General features: G+C 41.3%; 1 protein-coding gene and 1 long non-coding RNA gene across 3 annotated transcripts in view; one reads left to right on the forward strand and one right to left on the reverse strand.

Annotated features, from left to right (window-relative positions):
* LOC112556882 (low-density lipoprotein receptor-related protein 4-like) overlaps nucleotides 1-13,380 on the reverse strand; it is a 454,098-nt gene extending 440,718 nt beyond the window's left edge. The window contains exons 1-4 of the mRNA XM_025226300.1: nucleotides 13,191-13,380; nucleotides 7,291-7,365; nucleotides 5,200-5,384; nucleotides 3,207-3,360 (exon numbers count right to left, since the gene is read on the reverse strand). Coding sequence (XP_025082085.1) covers nucleotides 3,207-3,360; nucleotides 5,200-5,384; nucleotides 7,291-7,357 — 406 coding nt within the window. The 5' untranslated portion in view covers nucleotides 7,358-7,365; nucleotides 13,191-13,380. The remainder of the gene's footprint in view (nucleotides 1-3,206; nucleotides 3,361-5,199; nucleotides 5,385-7,290; nucleotides 7,366-13,190) is intronic.
* Nucleotides 13,381-20,813: 7,433 nt separating this feature from the next.
* On the forward strand, nucleotides 20,814-23,975 carry LOC112558346. Of its 2 annotated transcripts, none has more exons than XR_003098130.1 (5): nucleotides 20,814-20,901; nucleotides 21,289-21,388; nucleotides 21,755-21,769; nucleotides 22,165-22,290; nucleotides 22,918-23,975. It is a non-coding gene; the product is annotated as an uncharacterized LOC112558346 (long non-coding RNA). The 2 variants fall into 2 exon arrangements; XR_003098131.1 differs by lacking the exon at nucleotides 20,814-20,901 and adding an exon at nucleotides 20,990-21,008.
* Nucleotides 23,976-24,458: the final 483 nt, after the last annotated feature.

Here is a 24,458-nt window from a genome sequence, read left to right on the forward strand (position 1 = left end):
CCAGAACAAGTTTCATAGCTTCCAAAGCTTGAAGAGAAGGTTTTTATTTAGTTCGGTCGGCCCAGCTTGCTGACGTCACGCTTCCGAAGGCTCCCGAAGATTTTCCCTTTATTGCGACTTTTGCGAAAAATAAATCAGCGTCCGGCCCTGGGGCATCGCTTCATGTCACCGTTGCTAGACAAAGTCCAGAGTCAACATCCTGTGTCGGTGGTTGTGATGCTGATGCCAGACACAATGAATTCCAGTTTCAAGCAACTCTAATGCCAGTGTCAGTTCACCACCAAGGATGTTTGGTAGTGGCAGAATTATATCCCTACAAGATCGTTATAAAGACTGATGACAGTGACTAAAACTTTATTTATCAAAAATAAATAATTCATCTCACAGAAAAGCAGATGTCGTGATAAGATTTATCCATTGAGGACAAATCCGGGGTTTTATGTAGTCCAGTGATGCCCAACCTTTTTCGGCCTGCGAGCAATATCCACTTCGGACAGCCGTGTCGCGGGCCACTTCACCGCAAAAATACAAAAAGGAAAATAAATAGAGCAGATACCATTTTTTTATTATTAGAAACAAGTTGTACTTACCATTAATTATGTAGTAATTAGTGGGATATTTGAAGTTGTTTTCCCGAAACCAACTTCTGAATGTCCGGCCTCATCGTGGAGACACCAAGTCGGAGAACTGAATCGAAATGTTCGTCCATCGAAAAAAAGATTGGGAGATGCCCCTACGTGGGGATAAATACTTCTTCCTTTTATTTTTTTAAGGTCTTATACTATTACTAACATGCCGATTTCCTGCACTGTGGGCAGAAGTTTCGCGGGCCGGATATGGCCCGCGGGCCGTAGGTTGTGCATCCCTGATGTAGTCAGTTCCCTTTAGCGTCTGAGCTGGCGTTATTTTGTTGATGTTTAATAAATACTGCTTCATCAAACTACAACAGTGTCTGGTGATAGTCGGCTGTCGGGACGCACCACGATAAATCTATAACTAACTGAGTTTCTGTCGACATTTGTTTATATCGTACTATAGCTTTCCTGCAGGTTATGTTTAAGGAGGTAGTATAAGAGTTAAGTTACACTCTCGCGCACGTGCCTTGTTCCCAGGCGCCAGTATTCGCTTAAACACCAATAATACTGTAACACATTGGGTAGCTTCGTCTAGATTAAACTCTGGAGTAAATTCCTTGTCCTCAGAGTGTCTATCCGTGTAGCAAGAGCTAGAAAGTTTTGTCCGACTCAGAGGGTCCAACCAGTAACCCCACTCCCCGTCAACTGGCGGAAAGGTGTGTGAGCCCCTGGGGTGTCATTGTCTTCATAGACGTCATTGACGCCTCTGCCAGCCGACTGGTCACGCTTGGCCGCTGTAGCTACTTAGGGCCTATTCCCACGCTGCAATGTTGGACACTTAGCGGGGTTAGCAGCCCCCGCAAGGCCTTAGCGAGTTGTGCACACGGCACGCAGAAAGGCCTTCTTGCTAGGTTTCAAGATATAGCGCGTGTTTCTATTTTCTCACTAGGCCGACCTACATAGTAGGGCTGTAGCCAATCGGAATGCTTGAACACAGTAGGCTTCCTTCTTACCTCCACATTGTAAACAATGGCGATGTGGTCGGAGGAGAATTGTGTGCTCATGACTTCTCTTTGGGAGAACTATCCGTGTCTGTTCGACACTGCACACCCCGATTACATGAACAGATATAAGGCTAGAAAGCCTTCATGTAAATCGCTCGTGATGTCGGCAATGGTATAACAGGTAACAATTTAAAAGTGGAGGATGACATTCGCAAAAAGCGTCTGCACGTACTTTCGTGAATCTTCCGAAAATATTTTAGAAGACACGAGTATGCTCCTAAGAGACTCCTTCGCGTTCCCCACTCCCTCAGCCACATATCTTTTTCTTTCTTCTTCTTTCTCTCCACCACATTATGCAATATCACTATCGTAGCCGCAATGGCTTCCAAAAGTATCTCGTCGTAGATGTCGTCTGCCATATTGTTGACTACCCATAATGCGCTGCGCGGATGACGTCAGCTCCCAAGACACGTGCGTGGCCTAGCTACGTGGGAATAGGACGATGGCGCTAAGCTGCCTAGGCGCAAGTTTTGTGTACAAGAACATTGCAGCGTGGGAATAGGCCTTAGGGTTGATTCCCACTTATAACATGTCTGCGCTCCTATCGCCTACAACACTACACTAGCACATACGCCCCTCCCTTTCCTGCATGAGGGCCTTCCGACTTGTCAACGAGCCACACTAGACGCTAACTGGGGCGATTGTTACATCCCCAGTTAGGTTACCAATGCCAGTTTACTTTCGGAAGCCATGACAGGTGTATTGTGGGACATCCGGAAACTTCCCACACGGATTAGTGGTGTAATCTAGGATCCCGTCACGTCGGTTGTAGAAAGTTCTGGTATGTGCAAAGTATGTTTACGCAAACGTCCATTTTAGGAAACTTTCGACCCTTTCTCTTGTCTAGAAAAAAATCGCGTGTTTTAGCTTGGGAACCTTCTATCGGCCTCGATCTGACTTTTTTTTTTGAAAGGTGATTGAAAGCTCTATCTGAAGATATGCAATGTGACCTACTTTCTCAAAAGGCCGAGTGTGTTACTATGTAACAAACGTTCTCTATTCTCACTACGTTTGCGGTCGTCAGAAGCAAATATGAAATCAGTTACTGTCTGTAAATACAAAATATACATATTTCTAGATGGTTCTATGAAAACCATCTGCAAAGTAGATAGAAGATATGTTAAACATTTATAATATGCTATAATAAAATGGCTAAATATTAAAATTGTCATAAAATTAAAAGGGAAATGTCTAATTCAGTTATTTTAAGTTAAGTGTAGTGGGGAATGTATTATGTGATTTGATCAGCATGTCAGTGGAGCTTTGTATACTATCAAGTGTATTGTTGATATATATTTGATACGGTCACACTAGCTGATTAGGTTTCTTCTTTATCAGAAATTAGAAAGAAACAAGAAAAGTGCGAAAGCAATACATTTCACGATAAATAAAGGGAAACCACGAAACCCTATTTTTATTTATAGTTAAATGACAAAACTAGTGCAGACAATTTACTATTTCTGTGTGTTGTACATGTCATTGACATATACTAGAAAAATAGACGTATCAAAAGATAAAAGAAAAAGCAAACAAAAACAATTGCAACGATTTGTAAATTGTTGTTTACCTGATGAGTAAGTTGCATTGAAGCCAGTGCCTGACTGTGAGCCAGACTGCAATCTGATCCACATTGTGTTAGACGTGGACCTCACTCTGTCCGGAACACTCGTGTTACAGAAGATACCCATAGACGGTGACAGCTCGGAGCTTCCATCCCGGATCTTAGCATGTAAGCATAAAGTCGTTGAAGTTAAACAAAAATATGAAAATGACTGCTAATGTTCATAAACGTTTCAGGTTTTTCCCACATCCGAGAGAAATCTACATACTCACCCAGTCACCTTAAATTTCTTACAAGCATATAGTTGTACAATACATATTACATACTAGATATATAAAATGAGTCAATGGTTAAAATTATATTTATCCTGCTTTTTCGTGTGAATTGTATTTCATTGTGACTGCTGTCTCTGCCTGTCAGTAAGTGAAGACCATATTGTAAATATGAGTACGAGATCAGTTCAAAAAGTTCTAAACCTCATCCAGAAGGATTTGAATAAAATAGTTTTTTTTCTAAATGGTCTCCTTTGACATCAATGCACATTCCAACAATGCTCAAGCATTGCAATCAAATCACGAAAAGTAGTGGCCTCCTGGACCATCCAAACTCCTCCATAGCACGTCATCAGTGTTTCCAAACTGGCGACAACGTAGTTGGGATTAAAATTTAGCAAACAGGTAAAAGTCACATGGTGCTGTGTCTGGTAAGTGGGATGGGTGGGTAGCAATTCAAAGCGACGGTTGCTCCTTCAGCTACTGCAACCTGAGCAGAGTGAACGGGTGGGTTATACAGGGCTGCCCTCAGCTTTCTCTTTGTTTCAACTTCACCATTTTTTCCAGTTGTGTTAGTTCTGATGCTTAGTACTGTTCATCAATAGTTTTTTTCACGTTTCGGGGTGGTCAATCATCAGTGCGCCTTCAGAATATGAAATATTGAAGCCATCGCCTTCCCAAAAGAGACTGTCTGCTTGAATTTCTTTAAAGGCGGAGAACCGCAGTGTTTCCACTGTTGGATTTCAATTTTTAATTAAGGTTTGAAAGGATGAACCCAGGTTTCATTTTCAGTTACTGATCTGAGGTCGAAATTCTCAGGGTCATTCTTGAATTGAGTCAGAAGTTTCTTGGAAATGTCAAGCCTTAACAGCTTCTGCTTTGACCTCAACATTCTTGAGACTCATCTTGTAGACATCTTGCTCATCCCCTTGAACTCAGTTAAAACAGTGTGGACAACCAGAAACAATGGACTTAGCTATCTGCTTGACAGTAAACAGTCTCTCATTCAAAACCATAAGGTGAATGGCCTCCACTTGATCATCAGTGGCTGAGGTTTTTGGACAAACTGACCAACGGTCATATTCTGTGCTGACCATACCTCGCTTGAATTTAGTAAGCCACTTCTTCACAGTTGCATTAGAAGGGGAGTCCTCAGTAAGTGTTGGTACCATATCATCATGGATTTCCTTTGGTGTCACCTTTCTTTTGCAGATACTTTCGACTGCTTGGGCCTCTTTTTTTCATGTTTATATTTTTTGGAACTACTCTTTACCTTTGCATAGGCCTCAAGTGCAATAAAAAACGTAAATAGAAATGTGTTTTAGTTTTTCTAGTTTCATAAGAAGTGGTGGTGTGTTGCCACAGCAGAAATATTGAGTAATGTTTCTTAGTTCTTGGTGAGGCTGTAAACTTTTTGAACGACTCTCGTACGCTGTTGTGAAGGGAGGTGCTAAAGATCACTTTAGTCGCGGCCAGCATTTTGTAAGTTTTGATTTCTAGGTATTTCCATTACTCACTTTAGTTATTTATCTTCCATTAATTCTGTATTATTCCAACTGCATTTTATTCTACCTTTGGCTCGTTTTAGTCCCCAAAAAAGTATAAAAACACCCCATGACATTAATTTCTATATAAATCTTCCCAATCAGTGTCAGAATAATACATGATGTATTTTATAATGCAGGAGAACACGGACTCTAAATAAAGGCAAAGAACCAATCACAAACCTCCAAATAGTCAAACTCGCAGTCATCGGTTCCATCACCAATTTCAAATGTAACAAATGTCAAGGTAATGCGATGGCCCTGTGTCGTGTTGATGATGTAGGTACAGTTTTGATAAGGCGGGTACTGACTGGGGTACAGCGGAGACGAGATGGAGCCACTGGGTGAGGTGTACACTCCATCACAGGCTACAATATAAACAAAGCTCTTGGAAAAACCAATGGTCAAGACTAAATTGTAAGACTGCCATAATTAACATTCGGTCTCATAACCTAAGGGTTTGAAACTATGTGACTAAGTGAGACTTTATGGGTGTGGATGTCAGATGCAAGATAGCGACCAAGAGAAGACTTGGACACCTCATGTATGTCGTGCTACATGTGTAACACAGATTTCAAGTTGGTTGATTTTCAAAAGTCTATCAATTCCGTTTGCAGTCCTGGTGTTTTGAGAGAGCCCGTAGCTACACAAATAACTGTTTATTTTGGTTCCTCCTCTATCCTGCGAGATAACGAAGCAAACTAAGTCGAGAATAGTCTACCTCAACGTTCCATTTGAATTGAGCAGTTCCCCATACCGAGAGACTTGCTTTTCCAGAATCTCCAGCAGAATAATCTCTTTATTCATCTGATGAGGACGAGAGTAAGCCGACATGTTCTTATCCTGGTCAGTCAGCATGCAGTGATCCAGATTATTATTGTGGTGCATCATCATCCTCACACAGAATAACAAAGGAGGAAGTAAATGACCAAGTTTGTGATTTGGACTTATCCAAGAACAAGGCAGACTCGCTAGGTTCAAGACTCCAATAATGTAATCTTCTAGAAGATGTGACATTTACTTCACATTAAATCACTACCAGCAGTTGGATCTTTTTCTTGAGAACGAAAGGTAATCTGGTATTCTGTTCCGATATTGACGGCCTCATTATAGCTTTAGAAATCACTCACGACCCACAAGAATGAAGACTATTTGTAGAATTTTTGTAAAACAATTTGTGTCTGCCTGAAATGGTGGTGTAAAACACTATATAAACTAACGTTGTATGTGATGTTGTCGTCGTCGTCATCATCAATCATCATCTTCCTGATTATACGCAAGACAATCGAAGACAACAACACCGATATTCTTCACCAAACAGCTTTATGTACCTACACTTTGCAAATGACAGTCTCCTGTCTCATTGCCAACAACACGCACAAACCACTGAGTAAGCTAGCAGAGAAGACTGGCTTAAAGGTCAACAGAAAGACGACTGAACTGATTAACTCCCAATAACATTTCAAGGAGATAGAATCCTGGAAACAAATCGGTCTGTGTATCAGGGGAGCATTGTCAATGAGGATGGTGAAGTGGACGAGGATTTCAAAAGACGTATCAACAAGGCCCGGCATGTTTTCAACAGACTACTCCCCATCTGGAACTCTTAATATCCTTCCGCAGTAAAACCCGCATTTTCAACACCAATGTGAAAACAGTCCTACTGTATAGTTTTGACAATTGGAGAGTGAGAAACATCATCAACAAGCTACAGACCTTTACCAGCCGATGCCTACGCTATTTTCTGGGAATAAGATATGGCATAAAAAGATCTCCTACAGCAGCCTGTGAAAAACAACCAACCAGAATGCCACTAGCCAAGACATCACAAAGCGCAAATGGGGCTGGACAGGACACACCCTGCGCAAACCAGCTGACACTCTAGCCAAGCAGGCACTTGACTGGAACCCTCAGGGGAAGAGGGGAGTTGGGAGACCAAAGCAGACTTGAAAAAGAACAGTAGAGAGCGAGACAAAGAACTGGGAACCACATGGGACCAAGTGAGGGGTGCTGCCCTATACCGGGTCCGCTGGCGAGGTATTGTTGCCGCTCTGTGCTCCTTGTGGAGTAACAAGGACTTAACTAAACAACAAAACTAGAGCGAATTTTACATTTAGATTGTCATATTTGTATGAAGCAAGTACAAAATCGTTTAGAAATGACTAAGTTTTGGTTTAGTAACAGGACTTTTGTAAAAAAAAAAAATTAAAATTTGCTGACCAGTAAATACTCAAACTATTCCTACCCTTCAGTGTGACCACCTTGCGATCTTACCTCGTGTTTTCTGTACGTGGTGCTGAATCAAGAGTGCAAATAAACTCATGAAAAGCTGCATAGTCATCTTTATATCTGAAATAAGAGATAATATAAGCTTTTTAAAATGAGATCAGTAAATAAATGTTGCATATTATCAACTAAACTGTGAAATGTTTAAACAGATTAGAAGATTAAAAGCTCTACTAGTCCATCTAATGATTTCTTTAAAAAAAGAAACGAATTCCGTATTTTCTCGACAAAAGAAGGGTTATGAAACTTTGTTTATATTATCAAATACTTCTAAAAGCTTTATGGCAATGTTTTCGCAGCAAAGGGAGATATTAAAAGGCAAAGCATAAAGCACAGACACACTAACTAGGTTATGGCACTTGGCAAGAAAATCCCAAGTATCTAACCGTTTTTGACAACTCAAACTACACAGCCGTTGGGTGGACAGCTAAGGTTTTCTAGCCTCATACCCAACAGTTCTGTGCACTATCCATACCAGTATAAATCTTTCTAAGGAAGGACAAACGTTTGTGGCAATACCAACTCTGCTGCACCAGTTAGCTCATGCAGGAATAAACAAAACCCAATTTTTTTCTTTATTTGTTTATTTCACGTATGCTTACACACACGCACGCACACTCACACTGCTTAGGTGTTGCATAGCCATACACGTCTTTAAAAAAAATCCTTTGATCTACACATTCTTTCACTAATAAAAAAATAAGTAAATTAATCGGCAAAAAAAAAATATTATGTGACTTTCGTAATAATCATCGTAGTCAAAGTGTATCCAGATCCAGTTTCGTGCGGTCTTAACTGAATGGCCTAACCTGGGTATTTCAATATCGTATCAGTGCTTCAGTTCATGTAATTGTCTTGTTTCTCTGTGCTACTATTCTTCACCATGAAATAACCTACACACCTGTACCTTTGGCTACCGACCTCGACCCTACATCGCCGATATTTTCTCGTATCTCTGTGAGCCTTGCAATCTGCCATCTTGTTTGACTCACACATTGTGACCTGACTGTCATAGTACGAACGGTCCGCCCAAAACACTCACAGCCAAAATTTGTGCGTTCTTCAACACTAAAACAAAACGATTGTCTGAGGCTGCTATTGCATGTTATTTTCCTTTGCCGTGGTTTCAGTACTTGTACAACACAGCAGCGCAGTAACACATGGTAACACAGACACCTTGGCACTGGGTTCTGACATAAAGGTTAACCTCAAATATCCAAAAGCTTTTGAGTCTTCAGTTACAGAAATCTGTCTCAAAAACATTCGAACTGTTACATTACACAAGTCAATCTTCAAGCTCGGGTCCTGGAATCAGGAAGATGCGGCAGAAGTGGAAACAATTAGACAACTAATTTGACACAGGATACACGATATGTAGTCTTACGGAGCTAAAGGAGCTAAACAGATGTCAAGAACCTGGCGATTAAAGTTCAAGAGGTCAACATGAAGTCATTGAGGGTTATCTGGTTCAGTCTCTACTCCATCATGCAGTGATGTCATCAGTGACGACATTGCATAATGACGTAAACATACAGCGCACTGTTTACTCCAAGCCCAAAGATAAACAAATGTTGATAAAGTACAAGACGTCCCCACACCTACATGTGACAAGCAGGCTCCACACTCTGATCATTCACTCTCTAAGCGCCGCCATTTTGTTTATAAAGAGATTGAACTAAATAAAAGTTTTATTTACTGGAATCTTTGTTGTCTGCAAGTAAATAAATCCGCTAATCACAAAACTGGTTGATTTGATACACTATAATCAGTACCTTCAATACTTTAAAACAAGGTTGCATTGTTAAAGAACTAATATCAACCAAAAGAAATCGTGAGTGCGACTTTAGTTTTTCCAGATGTTTACATAATTTATTAAAGATAAACAACTTGGCATCCTCACTAAGTTCCGTACAAATCGCAGTAGGTCTAACATGCTCCCTAGCGATGTCATGTGTGTTATTATTAGTATATATATATATGTATGTTGTTATTCAAGGGAGGTAAGAGGTTGGGGCAGAAACGATTAGCTCGATTGCAATTAGCTTCCTTGCGAAGTCTAATGTGACGGTAAGTGGACAATTACAAGGACAATTCTTTATTTACGAGTGGTAAAATAAGCGACGGATCGGGTTTTTTTTTCCCATTTAGCCCTCGCCCTTTACAGGGAAAGAAATTAACTACATAAATGAAGTAATTAAGCATTATATAACAAAAAATTGTCGTAAACAAAAAGAAGGGTGGATATATACAAGGTGATAGTTAAGAAGAAATATGCATATATTTACAAGGTCACCTGGAGTTGGGAGGAATATCTAGAGGCCTCATCTATATGTCTTGAAAGTATTCAGATAGATGGCGTCGAAAGCAGTTCAGGGAGTGCAATTGCTTGAGATGGAGAGGGAGGCTGTTCCATAGCACGCTCCCTCTGAATTGCAGACTTGATTTGAAGAGGTCTAGTCGAGGAAAGGGATATTCAGTTTTGGGAAGGTTCTAGAGTTATTGGAGGAAAATAGGAGAGAGAGTCTTGGAGATAATTTACCCGTCAGTATTTTATACATAAAAATGCATTTGTTAAATTTAAGTCTGTTTTTTAGAGGAAGGACGCCTAGAGAGGTGAAGTCATTCGGGTCTATTGTCAGTTTTAGTAGAACAGGAAATGTTATATTCTGGACAGCTGGTAGACTTTCTTGGAGATGTTCTTACTTGTGGTCACTAACTGCTGGAGGTTCGCTAGGCTGATCCTCTCTATCCATTGCTTATTCGGTTTTAGGAGGTCGATGTTGAAGTCCCCTAGCAGCATGTATTCTTTGAACTCAAGGAGCACGGCATCAAGCATGGAGCTGAGGTGGTCCGTCCACTCGGCTCGTTCGTTAGGGTTTGTATAAATGAATCCTATAAGAAGTGGAGCCGTATTATTCAGTTTTACTTCTAGCCAGATGGACTCTACGTTGTAGTTTTCTAGGTGGTGCAGCCTCTTAGTGTTAAGTGCTGTGCTGATGTAGGTGGGTTAGCCAGTTTCATGTTTGCGCTCTGGGTGCCGACGTTCCAGTGTGTACCCGGGAATACCGATGTTGCCAAGGGAGACAAGTTTCGTAACCCGGGCTTCAGACAGGGCAAAGATGTGGAAGGGGGTTCCGAAGTTGTATATGAATGTTTTTACATCAGGTATTTTGTTTAGGGCGGTGTTAATATTTAGGTGGCCTATGCGAAGCCCATCTTTAGTAGGCCACTCTTTGTGTGGTCTATTAGGTGACATTTCCTGAGGAATTGAGAAGTCTAATTATATGAGGCTATAGAGTACTTGAGTTCCAGGACCTAAGTTTTTAGTAGGGAAAGAATTTAGCAGACAAAAGAATCTAGTATATGTTAGTCAGAAGATAAAATAATCAGCAAGTTGTTTCCAGTTTGTCCACGGAGATTCACAACTGAAGAAGTCAATTAGGAATCACATCAGTCCTATGTGGCTGATAAACACAGTAATGAGCAAAGGTCTGCAAACCAGAGGACGTCTCCGAACAGCAGTTCACACGATGATACAAGACTTATTCTTGAATTCGACGGAGATGGGGCCATAGCCCCACTGGATAGGCAACTACAGTAGAAGTTTGGCTAGTATGTAGCAAGGTAAATCAAAATCAAGAAGGAAGACGACATGGTCCACACTGGGTCACAATGCCAGAATAAGCGTCGGTAAACGAAGCCTTGTGTATACAATCACGTAGTTAAAAAATATATAAAGCAAGATGGCAGGAGAAGAGATAGCCGCCGTTAGTGGAAGAAGATATTGATAATAGCAGAGGAAGAAATAATAAGCCACAGGCGAGTAAACAGCCCAACGCTATGCCGAAGAATGTGCAGATCAGAACACTAGAACCGAAAGCACAACAAATCCAAGAGAAACTAAAAAAGAGGCAAACTTGTTCTTTCTTGACTGTCATGTGAAGGGAATATCAGGCGATGGAGGGGGAGCGGGGTTGGAGCGGAGTTCTCATTAGAGAATTATCACGGTGAGATCAAATGTTTGAACTGTTTAAGAATACTGAGAAACTTTGTGAAACGAACTGGTAGAGTGGGACATTAGTATTAAGTAGCGGTGCTGTGCACCCTGAGTATTGTATGTGCTAGCGGGGTTTGATGTGTACCCCGAGTATTGTATGTGCTAGCGGGGTTTGATGTGTACCCTGAGTATTCTAGCTACTTGACTGTGTTTTCTTGCTGGCTGTCAAATAGTGGATTTGAGTTTTACATTTACATTTCATGCCATGTCAGGATGGTTAACTGCACTTATGATTATGATGTATGCCTTATGATTTAGTGAAGATATAAGTGTGATAACTTGTTGCTGTGTAAAACTGTTATTATTTGTGTTGACCAGTGGATTAGGAGGGCTAGCGTGATAAGCAACACACTAGACCTCTGTCAGAAAAGCGACGAGCAGTCCTCGGGCAAATCTTTGTCTCTTGTGTGAAAGAATGCGCGTGGACGTGTTGTGTGTGTTGCTCTGGTGAGCGGCGTCTGTGACATCTAACAATGTTGGAAAGTTTGCAACAGAAGAATTATGATCAAAAAAGTGTTGAAAGAGGTGTTCAAACACTTAACTAAGCAAAGCATCAGTGTAAGACGTTATCTTACAAGGAAAATCGTGCTTCTCAAAATTTGTAGAAAATTATTTAAATCATTCCGAAACTCCTGATCACTTTGCTCTATCATATTTGACTGCTATGGTCCACTTACTGATTACCAAATGCGAATGTGAGTGGCCCACTAGTGTAGGCTAATCGTGTCTTTGTGCTTCTTTCCGCCACAAAGGTTGTTATAGTCTCTTTCTCGTTCTTGCTTTTGATATTTTTGTTTGAATTTAGCCAAGTCTTCTCAAAAGAATCAAAGGTCTTTTTGTTATCTAGGAAAATTTTTAATCCTTCAGTCAACTAACGTTTGTTATTCGCAACAAATTTGCAAGTATTACTATATTAACACATACAAATGTAACACGAAACATGATTCAACTCGTCAGCACTTCGTGGGACTTTCTTAAAAGGCAAAGGTTAGTTATCTCGCAGGGACAGCATGATGAATTGAAGGACAAGCATCTTGTTTCTGGTTGTAAAATGCCCTCCCAGCCACTACTACTACTACCACCAAAAATAAAATTAATTTTGTAAAGCGCATACTCACACTCCTCTATGCGTTTAAGAACAAGAACGAAACATGGACAGCATACGAAGGACAGGAAAACAAACAAATAACATATGAACTATAACATAATAAAGAACAGTACTAAACTAAGAAAAAAATCAACTACAGAAAACACAAAGAGGAACCAAATAGCAAGAACAAGAGCTGAGAGTAATATGATATTACAAAAGGAAGGGTGTGACAAAGGACTATAATTATGGGAAAGGTTGTTAGGAGGAATGTTTATTGAAGAAGTGCGTTTTTCAGTGCACGTTTAAAGGATTCAAAAGCGGGTAGGTGGCGGGTATGGAAACGGAGAGAGTTCCATTGTTTTGCTGCACAATAACTACAAATCCTGTGGCAATATATTGTTTTTTTAGTGACAGGAAGAGTAAGGAAACGATCATGAGACGAGGAGCGCAGTTGTTTATAGGTGTGATGTAAGGAAAGAGCAGTTCAGAGAAATAATCAGGGCAGGTGCCAGCAAAAAAAAATAAAAAAAATTAAAACAGCCTGGACAGTTTGTACTGGGTGCCACAACGGGTGGGAAGTCAGTGTAGACAACGAAGGAGAGGCGTGTCGTGGTCCCGTTTCCTGGCTCTAAGCACCAGACGTGCAGCAGACGTCTGTAGTTTCTGGAGTTTGTGATAATAGTAATGATGATGATGATGGTGATGATGATGATGAGGAGAAGGAGGAGGATGCACACTTACCACGAGATGTGACTTCTTACACTTGCTTAGAGAATCTTTTCCTTTTATTTACGTCGACAGTAGAATGTAGCTAAAGCTTTGACACCGATATATATTCTGTGTTTTAAATCTTTTTGAATAAAACTTAAAAGAAAAAAAAACTCAAGCCAATTTCCTTCACTCAAGAACTTCCTCGTGAAGACGCCCAGACGTGCGTTGTGAACATTTATACCAAAGACATCCCTTCCTCGTCTGACTAGTCCACAGGCGATCTATTGGCTGAACATTTTGTGTACTGTGACGTCCTGACCATCTCACAGATATCTCATTGGTTGAACATACCAGGAAGTCAGTTCTTGACTGGCCGTCACACACAGACATTTTCTCTAAGCACACTGTGAAGAAACAACCCCAGCGGCCATCATTATTCATCATCAGAGAAATTTGTAGGAGAAAGGCTCCGACGTTCTTTGCCTCGCTGTCTACAGTTCTTTTCCAAGTCTGCTTTGGTCTCCCAACTCTCTCTTCCCCTGAGGGTTTCAGTCAAATACCTGCCTAGTAATGGTGTCAGAGTTAGGGTTTTTGGCTAGTGACATTTTCGTGGGGTTTTTTGGTTTTTGTTTTTGTTGGTAAAGGTCTGGAGCTTGTTGTTCATAGTGTTTGTCACTATCCAGGTTTCAGAACCATACAGTAGGACAGCTTTCACATTGGTGTTAAAGGGATTGTAAAGGCAAACTAAAACTGCTTAGAATCTCGTAAAGAGTAGGATTCACTTGAATCTCGTCTATGTTCGCGTCTGTTCATATGGGAGAAGTTGAAGGTTGTGTAGCATGATGTGTTTAAGAAGAGAAATTACATAGGACTTTTTTTGTTTACCCAGACGAAGTCACGTCACGTGACCTAATGACAAATGACTGAGACTGCTTACCAAGTAAAACTGTTTTCTATCATTTTTAAAACTGTGCATTGAAAAGTTCACTTTAAAACCTGAATGAACTCACGTGACACCACCGATGACGATGACAAACCTTTGCAATGACCTCAGAAACTTGCTGTACGTCACTAACTGACGTCACAACGTCACTGACTGCTGTCCATGTATATGGGCCTTTTGATGTCATCATCCACTCCACCGTCCTTGTTGACAAAGCTCCAGGGTTGTCCATGGGACATATTTTTCTATCCCATCCCAGCCCAGCCCATGACAATTTATGCCTGTCCCATCCCGTCCCATCCCACGGGACGTTTCCCATGGGATTCCCATGGTAATAACAATCCTATGGACAACACTGAAAACCACTTTTCGGCTTTTGTTCTATAATTCCTGCTACTTCACATACAATAGATGATTCAGATGAAAGATTTAAATCCTTGATGAATGAAATAACAGTAAATTTATTTTGCAATATCAAGTATCGACTACCATGGGAAATACAAATGTGTGCTGTCCCATCCCATCCCATGGGACGTTTCCCATGGGATTCCCATGGGATTCCCATTCCTATGGACAACACTGCAAAGCTCCTTCCATGGCCCTTTAAGCCAGTCTTCTATGCTTCCTCTACGGTTTCGCATAACCCGAGAACCCTGATGTATTTTGTATCATTTCTCTTGCTAATAGAGTTGACTTGTCACTTTCATAGAGGGTTCTGATGCTCCATTGAACATGGAGGTTTTTGCCTTTATCGTCAAAAGACGAGTTGGCGAGCTGGCTTCCCTAAGGCTTTCACGAACACGCGTCATGAGCTCTTCTAAAGAGGACTCTTACCAACCTTGCCCTTGTTGTGTTTCGGTGTCTGTAACAGCAGTTTTTGTTTTTACATAAGTGGGTTGTTAGCACAAAGACAAACCACCAAACTTAAGAGCCAGGGTTCAACATTTTAGTCTGGCCTCTCTTCTGACAGACCTGTTGGGCCTGGTTACACCTGCCAGGAGCACAAGGCTCCCGCCGACATCGCTCTGTGGATCGACAAAGTATGCAAATCACCACACCACTACAAGATGAGATGCACCAACTGGCGGTGGTAGAAATACAGAGTGATGGCCTATATACATCTATGTGTGTCCCCAACACTCGAAAAAAATAATGATGATAGTAAAGTGCACAGTAAAGTCATAATAAAGCACGTAGAATAATAAACACACACACAAACACACAAGCAACATAGTCTACAAACTTTATGTAGATAGAATTCAAATTTTCAACATTCAAACATCAGAGAGGATAAAGGCAAAGATTTAAGAGGATTTTAACATCCTTAGGCCAGGGGAGCTACGTGTTCTTCACCGATAAGTTATCAGCATTGAAATCAGGAAAGACAGTCTTCCTACTTTTCCCATCTAATCCTCTCTCGATTTCTGTCTCTCATTCGCTTCTCATACTTTCTTGTTCACTTGCTTTTGCGCACAACATCACTCTGACTTTGAGGTGGGGGAGGGTTTACTGACTAAACACTACAAGCATGAAAGACAGATTTACTGCAGATTTTAGCGGCGCATTTTGTCCACCAAAAAACCCAACTTTTTGCTAGTCAGATTGTGTATTTCAGCCTTTTCCTTAACTTCTATTGAATATTACATGCGAGGATAGACTTGGAAATACATGTACTGTCTCCTCTTATGGATCACAATGTTGTGGCAACTGCGCTTGCAATAAATTGTGGAGGTCCAAAATCTTTCCTACAAAACTATAAAATTCTTTTTAATGTTGAATAAATCATGATTTTTATGGGAACACTTTTTGGATATTTTATTCCCGTATAGTTTTCTGTGTCAGTAAAGGTGCTCTCTCAATGTCATCTGTCCTGAGTCCATCTGGTTTCTCATGAAAGGTTTATCTTGCAATGTAAGATGCTATAAGGATGCGACAAACAGACCTGAACATGTAAGTAGCTTGTTTTGCTCACGACTTATCTTTGAATAATTTTGTATGTTCAGTTTTTGACAGCTTCCGTTTAGGATACTATTAGAAGAAGAGGATATTTAACGGACAAACATGAGGATAAGATTTTGTTTAGCTATTTACAATGCAGGGTTATTGCTTATCCGTCAAGTGCCTTTGGTTTAATAAACAGAAGACTTATATCTGATAAAACAGGAGAGAGACGGGAGGACGGTATCGCGATCTTCAAGTCAGTCCTGTCCTTTGGAAAGCCAAAAGTTCATCCCTGGATTACTAAACCTCTTCGTGTTTTATCTCCCAATTTTTACGTTTTGTTGGCTTTTGGGCGGTTCCCCATTTACAGCTTGTAATAATAAGTGACAGGGGATAGATAAGACCTGCGTGACTCAGTCACCACATACTCTTCTTCAAACCCCACTTTTCTCCATTTGCCTCAGTCTCTCTCTCTGAGCGTCACTTTCCTCTTGTTAGTCTATCATCGTCTGCTACCACAGCTATAGAAGTATGGATATCATACAACACTGATCAAAAACATCTGTTTATAAACTGTTAGACCATCCTTCTTACTGTTGAGTGGTCTGCCCTGTACCTGCTGGCTTTACAATAATGGATTAATCACTGTACACTCTTAATTACATCCCTTAATAAATGGACAGTACATCAGCCAGCTACGAGTGGCTTAAAAACTATTGTCTATTCAGTCACAAAAGCTAAGCAATGACGATAATAATTCTCAAAGGAAAGTACGACTGTGTCTTGTTCAGCCTGAAGACAGGATTCCCTGGTATGGACACCGCTACACCTTGCTACATCTTACACGGAGCGATACTCAACCTAAAATTTAATATCGGATGTAGGTAGCCAGTGTGTTACAATGTTCCTGCTTCTAGACTTTGATTGAGGGAGATTTTTAATCACCAATCAAAGTACCACATGATGCAGACATACGTAAAGATAGAAATACTCTACACTTTAAACGGTTCATCTGTCCATGCATACAAACATTGATAAATGCAAATATCTCTTCTTATAAAGTATTGCATTTGTTGTTATTTATTTTCTCCATAAACACTATAGACACATCTTTGCCCCTGTTTCGTCTTCATACAAGACGGATGATCTGCATTCGTCCTGCAATGGTTATATTCGTCCGATTTCTTCCATCCATGATAATGTGATGAATGTAAGTTTTGTCAATCGAATACTGTTTTAAGTGAATGAGTGGTCAAAACGACATCACAAGACAATCACGACAAACCCACTTTTTCTGAGACAAAAGCTAAACACGCAGAGAGCTAAAGTAAGTAGGTGTAAAAATTATTAATGCGATTGTACACATGTCTACATTATTAGCAGGCTGGTGTAGGTGATGTAGAAAATATGTTTTCTACTTTTTGTGGCATTTTATGCATTTAGTATAGTTAGTGTGTTATTCGGTTGGGGTAGGCTTGATTACAATGATAAAAGCAGTGAACTAGTCAAGGTCGCGGGATATCGGCCCGACTGGCGCGCCAAATGTCTGGCCGCCACTATTCAACACCGGTGGCCAGTCGGCGCTAACAACAACCTGACGTAAGCGGCCAGCTTGTCAACCATGGCCAGGGGGAGACCACCGGGTAACAGCCCGACACCCCTTTGTCCAGCTGAAGGCCGGGGACCGCCCCTTACACCGGCGCTCAGACCCTTTCTACACCTCCAAGGCCACCGGGAGGAAGTTACGCCCACCGGAAGAAAGGAACCAAGGAGGTCTGGGGAGGGGCAGAGAACGTCACTTCTCCGGGTAGCGAGCTGGTGAGCGGTCGCTTGAGAGTCCGTCTTATGGATCATAGAAGACGTTAAAATCCACGTGGGGACTGAAACTGTGAAGTGGGAATTTTGGTGAGCAAGAATTTGTGAACTCTCGTTAAAGTCTACATGGGACTGAAACTGTAATTTGTGAACGTGAGCAGGAATTTGTGAACTCCATTTGTGAACAGCAAACAAGGGGATTACGATTGAAAGATAAGTTTTTAAGATTAAGTCAAGGCCATGTCAACTGCTCTTTGTATATATATATATACATGTACTCCTTGCTTAATTATATCCCTTTAATTGTTATCCTGTGTATTGAATGTGTTGTAATTAAGCGTGTGGGCGTATGCTGGACGAGTGCATGCGAGTAACAGTAACCATTACGCGCAGGACCCACATGGCAGTCAATTACAGGTACATTAAATGGCAACATGTTATTTGAACCATGAAGGATACGACATTTTTAGGACTGACTTTGGGCAAGTGTGTGTAGAGCTCAAGTGGCATTAAGTCACGTGACCTGACCACGTGCAGAGAACATTCGCTGCACACAGCGCATTAAGGAGCAAAGATTTGCAAAGCGCCTCCTGCTCTGAAAGATTATCTGACGACTATAGGACTTGCCAGGCTAACAAGTGCTGTCTCTTCCTGTCTTTGGCCTTGTGAGAGCTTTGTCAGGACCAGACGTCCTCTGAGGGTCTTTATGTCGGATGTCAAGTTGTGTCGTTGACAGGGTTTCATGGAGCGATCGCTATGTCGCGTTACACAACAGGGCGTTGAGAGATTCGTTGTCATAGACACGCTCACAGTCACACAGACACACGACACGACAGACACCACACGGCCGACTCGAGCAACGAAGCCAGTCTCTCCTCACTGAACAGATAAACACGCACACGTACGGACAGTACAAAATACAGAGTAGAGCTATCAAGCCGCGGTGATTGGGGTCCTAACTGCTTAATTTAACCGCGGATTCAGTATTTTTTGATAATGAATAAATTACAATAAACAATGAAAAAAATTAATACTTTTTATCACAATTCTTTTTCACGTGTTGACCTGTGAGTCACCATTTTGAAAGTCGTTGACTACTGGACCGCCGCTTGATGGCCCTACACTGTATGTGGCCGACCAGCACAAAAGAAAAGAAAGAAAAAAAAAAACAGCCAAAGGCTAACATTAAAAATCACGCAAGCAAATATCAGCACAGAATAAACAAATCAAATCAAGTACCCGCTCAACGCAGGGTACCCCACACGTGAGGCGGGTAGAACCGAAAACAACCCCCTCCCTGACTACTGCCTGGGGTAAAGCGCCCCAAAGACAAGACACAAACACCCTCTGGCTAACCGAACTCGAGAGGGCCGAGCACCAACCGGTGACCCAACCGTGAGGTGAAAACAAAAAAGAAGGACAACTCAGCCTGAGTCACTGAGTCACGCTTACCTCCCCTTGCTCACTGCAGCCGCTATGGCCAGTACAGGTGGTCCGAAAACGAACCCAGCGACCTCACAATCCGTCCTCACATCGATTCGACGATTGGAGAGTGACGACTGAGCATTGGCGACCGAAGGGTGACGAAGAATGGCGATGAAGATTGATGAAGATTTGAAAACAAGATGACGCGGGAATATTTGTGGTTGACGATCGATGAAGATTTTTAAAACAATGTGAGCCCACAAAACAAAAACGATGCACAATGTAGTACAAAACCCCACGGCCGTGAGTCCCCCGCCACCCTTAGCTGGCCTCTCAAGTGTTCCCCCTACAACGTTCCGCTACCAGCATCCTCCCCTACAACTGAAGACCCTACACACACACTCAGAGCAATCCCACCACCACACACCATCCTAGTCGCTCACACACCATGTTCAAAATCATAACCCCGCATAACACAATTTAACAAGTAAGTCCTCCCCCCCCCCTCAACACACACGCACACACAGACCTCCCCGCAGCCACATTCCATAATACATTTGTGAACCTGAAAGGCAGTCATCAGTCCGTGAACACGGTGTGGATCTGTTGCCAGCCAGATGGTCTCTGCCAAAGGATGCGTGACGCGCCAGCCCCCTCCTGTAAACAGAATAAATAAGCAGCTACACTAACCACCAGCCCCCTCCTCTAAACACAATAAATAAGCAGCTACACTAACCACCAGCCCCCTCCTGTAAACACAATAAATAAGCAGCTACACTAACCACCCGCCCCCTCCTCTAAACACAATAAATAACCTGCTACACTAACCGCCGGGCGCACCCTTCCGCCCCCGCACCCCGGCTACCCGTGAAGCAAGTGAGACGCGACACGTTACTTCTTAGAAAACACACGCACACACACACGTTCACACATTTATCGAGGGAAAAAAAAAAAGAAATCACGGTCTTTTATTTAATGTATAAACATTATTGTCAGTTTGACGATGTACTCAGGCGGCCCGGTAACGCAAAGGTTAGAGTCTGTCACCAATACAGTGAGAGTTGGCTGTCCTGGGTTCAGCTCCCGTCTCAGCCACACTGTTTTTTCTCTGCTTGTGGTGTCTGTTACAGGGCTGGCTGCATTGCCATGATATATTCTTAGTTGCTGGCTCGGTGTAAAACATCAATCCTCCTCCTCCTCCTCTTGACGATGAACTCGGAAACAATGACAGCATTACCTGTACCTGATGTGGGACAGATGCTTGGAAAGTTTTTTGCATAAATTTCGCGAAACAGTGAAGCGCAAGGTTGGGCTCCATTGGTACACCTGTGATGTTTGTAGTAAGAAACAAACTAGCACAATAATGTGAAAGCCACAAAAATGCACATATCACACAGAATGAAACACATGCACACCCACCATGACACACCCAGACCCTAGATCATCGCATGTGAACGTTCGCAACAAAAGCGTGAGCACTTCTCACACTCACACCTGTCAAGGTGTTTAAAGGATTCTTCCCTGAACTGTGTGCACCAGTGTCACTTCTGTCCCGTCATTAAGGTAGGTGCTTTCACCACTGGGTGTGCTCAGGTGGCCTCTGTACGGTGTCTACAGGTAAGTCACACCTGGGGGCGCGGGAACTAAACGGCATTTGTTTGACTGTTTAGAATAAGCAGCGCAGAGCGTTTATTGCCATGTTGCTACACTTTCACTCTTGTATTGTAAGGAATTCTTCTATTGACATCTATCTTTTTAAAGGTTGTTATTGTCTGTCAAACGTAGCATTTACAGAATCTCAACACAAAAAGTTCTGTAATGGCGGTAACTCTCACTTACTCTCATTATTTTGAGGCGTATAAGGTAGGGCTGTGGTGTTAGCACCCGTATTAAAACTCACTCACCAAAGTTCAATGTATGCAGCAGTCACACGAGGTTAAGGTTATTGTGTTGTATGCTGCCAACGCCCTTAAATGTTCACAGGAGAATGTGTTTGGTGTTTAGTTGAAGTCTCGGGTGTGTGTCGGGTGGAGAGCAAGCTCTACGATGGAGGCTCTCTTTCTTCGCTTGGTACTAGCAACACTTGTTCTGCTGAATGCATCAGGTAAGTAATATGTATGGAAAGTGTCGTGTGTTGTGTGAAGGTTCATCTGTGGTGTTTGTGAGAGGCGAGTTGTATGGGACTCAGAAGTTACAGAATGTTCAGTGACTTTACACGGTAAATACGATGAAGACAAAACAGCAGATTCCTCTCCAAAATTTACTAAATATGGTTTTGTTTCACCTGTGTGTAGAAAATTTGTATAGTTAAAATTAAAATAACTGCATCAAAAGAACTGATCATTTTTGACTGTTTTGATTTTATTTCGACTAAAATACAGTTTTTTACCTCGTTTCTGTGTATCAAAGTTTGTTATCAAATTTAGCAGATCAGATATTCTTTATATCGATGTATCCTGTATTTTTACAGATTCGGCTCTTCAAGGTAAGCAAAGTACACTATTCTACGGATATAGCAAACCTATAAATTACTAACCACACCCTTTTCAACTGATATGATCTTTGAAGTGTCAAAGGTCAGTGACTTTATACTCGACATAGAATACAGTGCTGTTAGGACTGACAAAATAAAAAAAAATTCTACTTGAAGAAATTCAATAGTAAGCTAAAGATTGTTTATGTTAATTGTTTCTCTTCTCACTCTTAACACCATTTCCCACCATTCGAGTCCTTCTTGACACCTCCTTTTTTTCAATTTCATGTTACTCTTGTTCTTGTTATTTAACTCCTCTATGCATTTTCTAATATGCGATTTACAAATTGTGCATTATTATTTTTTTTTAATTTATATTATTATTATCGTTATCGTTATCTCTGAAGAAATGGATGAAGTGAAGGAGGAAAGTGATGAAGTCAGCCGGCATTGCGAGAACACCGTGAGCGAGTTTCAGTGCGAGAGCAACTCGGGTTACACCCTCGAGGTGGACGTTAACAAGCTCAACGAGCGTAAGTACTTTAAACTTTTACCTTCCTTTTGTTAGTTTTACTTAATAAACTTGTCAACTAACTGTAGGCCAGTGCATTCAAGAACTCTGATGTTCACATCACATCACTTACCAAAATCTGTAGCACAATGCATTTTGATGTGAAGGTGAAGCATGCTCGTGGGGTAGTTCATGTCTTACCTCGACGTTTCTCTTTGTACTGTCTTTTGTGATTTACTTATGCTGGAATTAATACAGTTGGTTATTGTTAGCCTTTGTAACTGATATTAATAATTCATTTATACAAAATAGATAATATATAGGAGTTAATTTTCCAAAGTCACTTGTCAGGATATTTTATCGAGGCCTGCCAAAGGTCGTAAAAAATAAAACATACAAGGATTATATAGCCAGTCATATTGCTTAGAAATAGGATTGAAAAGTCAGAACAAAAGAATACCATCCCAAGTAAGGTTTGTGAAATCTATAAAATCATGTATCAATGGAAGTTAAACATTGTCGCAATCTAGAATAAGTTATTTAAGAAGAACACCAAAACTGTTTTAACGTGAACTAACATACGACACCCCCTAGGACGATCATGTTCATATTCAGTACTGCTAAATACATTTTCATTTTGGCTCCACAGGTAGCAAAACCAGTCTGCGCTGATTCTTTCGCTGGACATCAACCACCTCCACAACTGGCCATCGAATAATGATGAAGATAATGGTTACTTTTATAGCGCCCCATCCCAGCCCTATGAGCAGGCTCAAGGCGCTTTGCAAATGATATTAATTATAACAATAATAATAATTGGTAACCTATGGAAAAATTTACAAAAACAAAATTACAGGAAGGGAATGTAGATAACGCGTGTGAAGGGTAATAATAATGTTGTGTAGTGCTGTCTTATTTTTAAAATACTGAACGATTACAGTATACCTTATCCAGCAAGGATATAAAATTAAAATAAATGCAAAAAAATATGGGGAAAAAATCCTTGAGACAGAAGAAAACTAAGGACAGATTTGTCTGAGCAGCCTGCTGACACATTTCAGTGTCGAATAGTTTTAGTGTGAGTCTGCAACTGCTTGTCATGGAAGAAGTCTTTTGAAAGAAGGGACAAGAATGCTGGAGATAAACCTCCTCGGGTCACACAAGCTGTACACAGTTTTGTTTTGTTTTTTGTTTTTTGTTTTTTTGCCTCGAGCGATGAAGAAGTTCATCCACCCTGCACATGTTTTATCGAGCTGTCCACCTGCACAAACAACAAAGTGGACTGAGATGAGCATGGCGTCCTGGAGGAAAGGACTGTTAGTCGACGCATCAGCTGAACCTGTAGAAGGGAAACAAAATGTCACAACCGGGCACTCGACTGATATTTGTGATGGTGTTTACTGTGCACTTGCTGTGACTTGGTGTGGCTTTGAAAGGAATCTGCATCGTTCACAGGACACGCCCTGTCAGCAAACTGACTGCCAACTAAAGACCAAGTACTTGCCTTTTATGAACATTAATTTTGTGCTGACTGCTTTGGTAACCAACCAGGTCACCTGGAGCGATGTGTCCTGTGACAAGTCCCACCTTTGTCGACAAACGAAATGCATTAGTGTGAAAGTCATTGTCATGGTCTTCAACGAAGTCAGGACTGCGTGCATGAATTTTGCTACTCAAATAATTTCTTTTGTATGATAAGAATCCATGTTTTTTTGCATGAACTTACTTGTGGACGTTTCTTTTCTTTTGTGAATGTTGATGGCTTACCTCAGGAAGGGTGTGTAACTACGGTTCACTAAATTCATCTGCCCCTCCCCCCCCCCCACTAAAAAAATCTCCGCTGATCTTGAACATTCACCAATTTAGTCACACCTACTGGACTTAGTCGTTCGAGTTTACAGATAATGCTTCAATGTCAGATACCCTTGTCAATCTAGCAGCCTACACAAAAGTTTGTAAATAAACTGCCATTGGATGGCCCCCTAACGTCTATCAGGTTTGGTATGGGCGGTTATATTTTTTCACTCCTCGACTAGCGTGGCGGTTGGTATTTAATGTCATATCACAACAACACAGCCAGCCATACAAACGGGTGTCTCGTGCACAAAAGAACAGTGTGTTTGAGATTCAGGACAGCCGGTCTTTTTCCTATTGGTATCAAGTGCAATGACCTTTGAGGGCAGTTGTCCG

The sequence above is a fragment of the Pomacea canaliculata genome, linkage group LG2 (genome assembly GCF_003073045.1).
Source record: "Pomacea canaliculata isolate SZHN2017 linkage group LG2, ASM307304v1, whole genome shotgun sequence".
In the NCBI taxonomy this organism is placed as follows: Eukaryota; Metazoa; Mollusca; class Gastropoda; order Architaenioglossa; family Ampullariidae; genus Pomacea; species Pomacea canaliculata.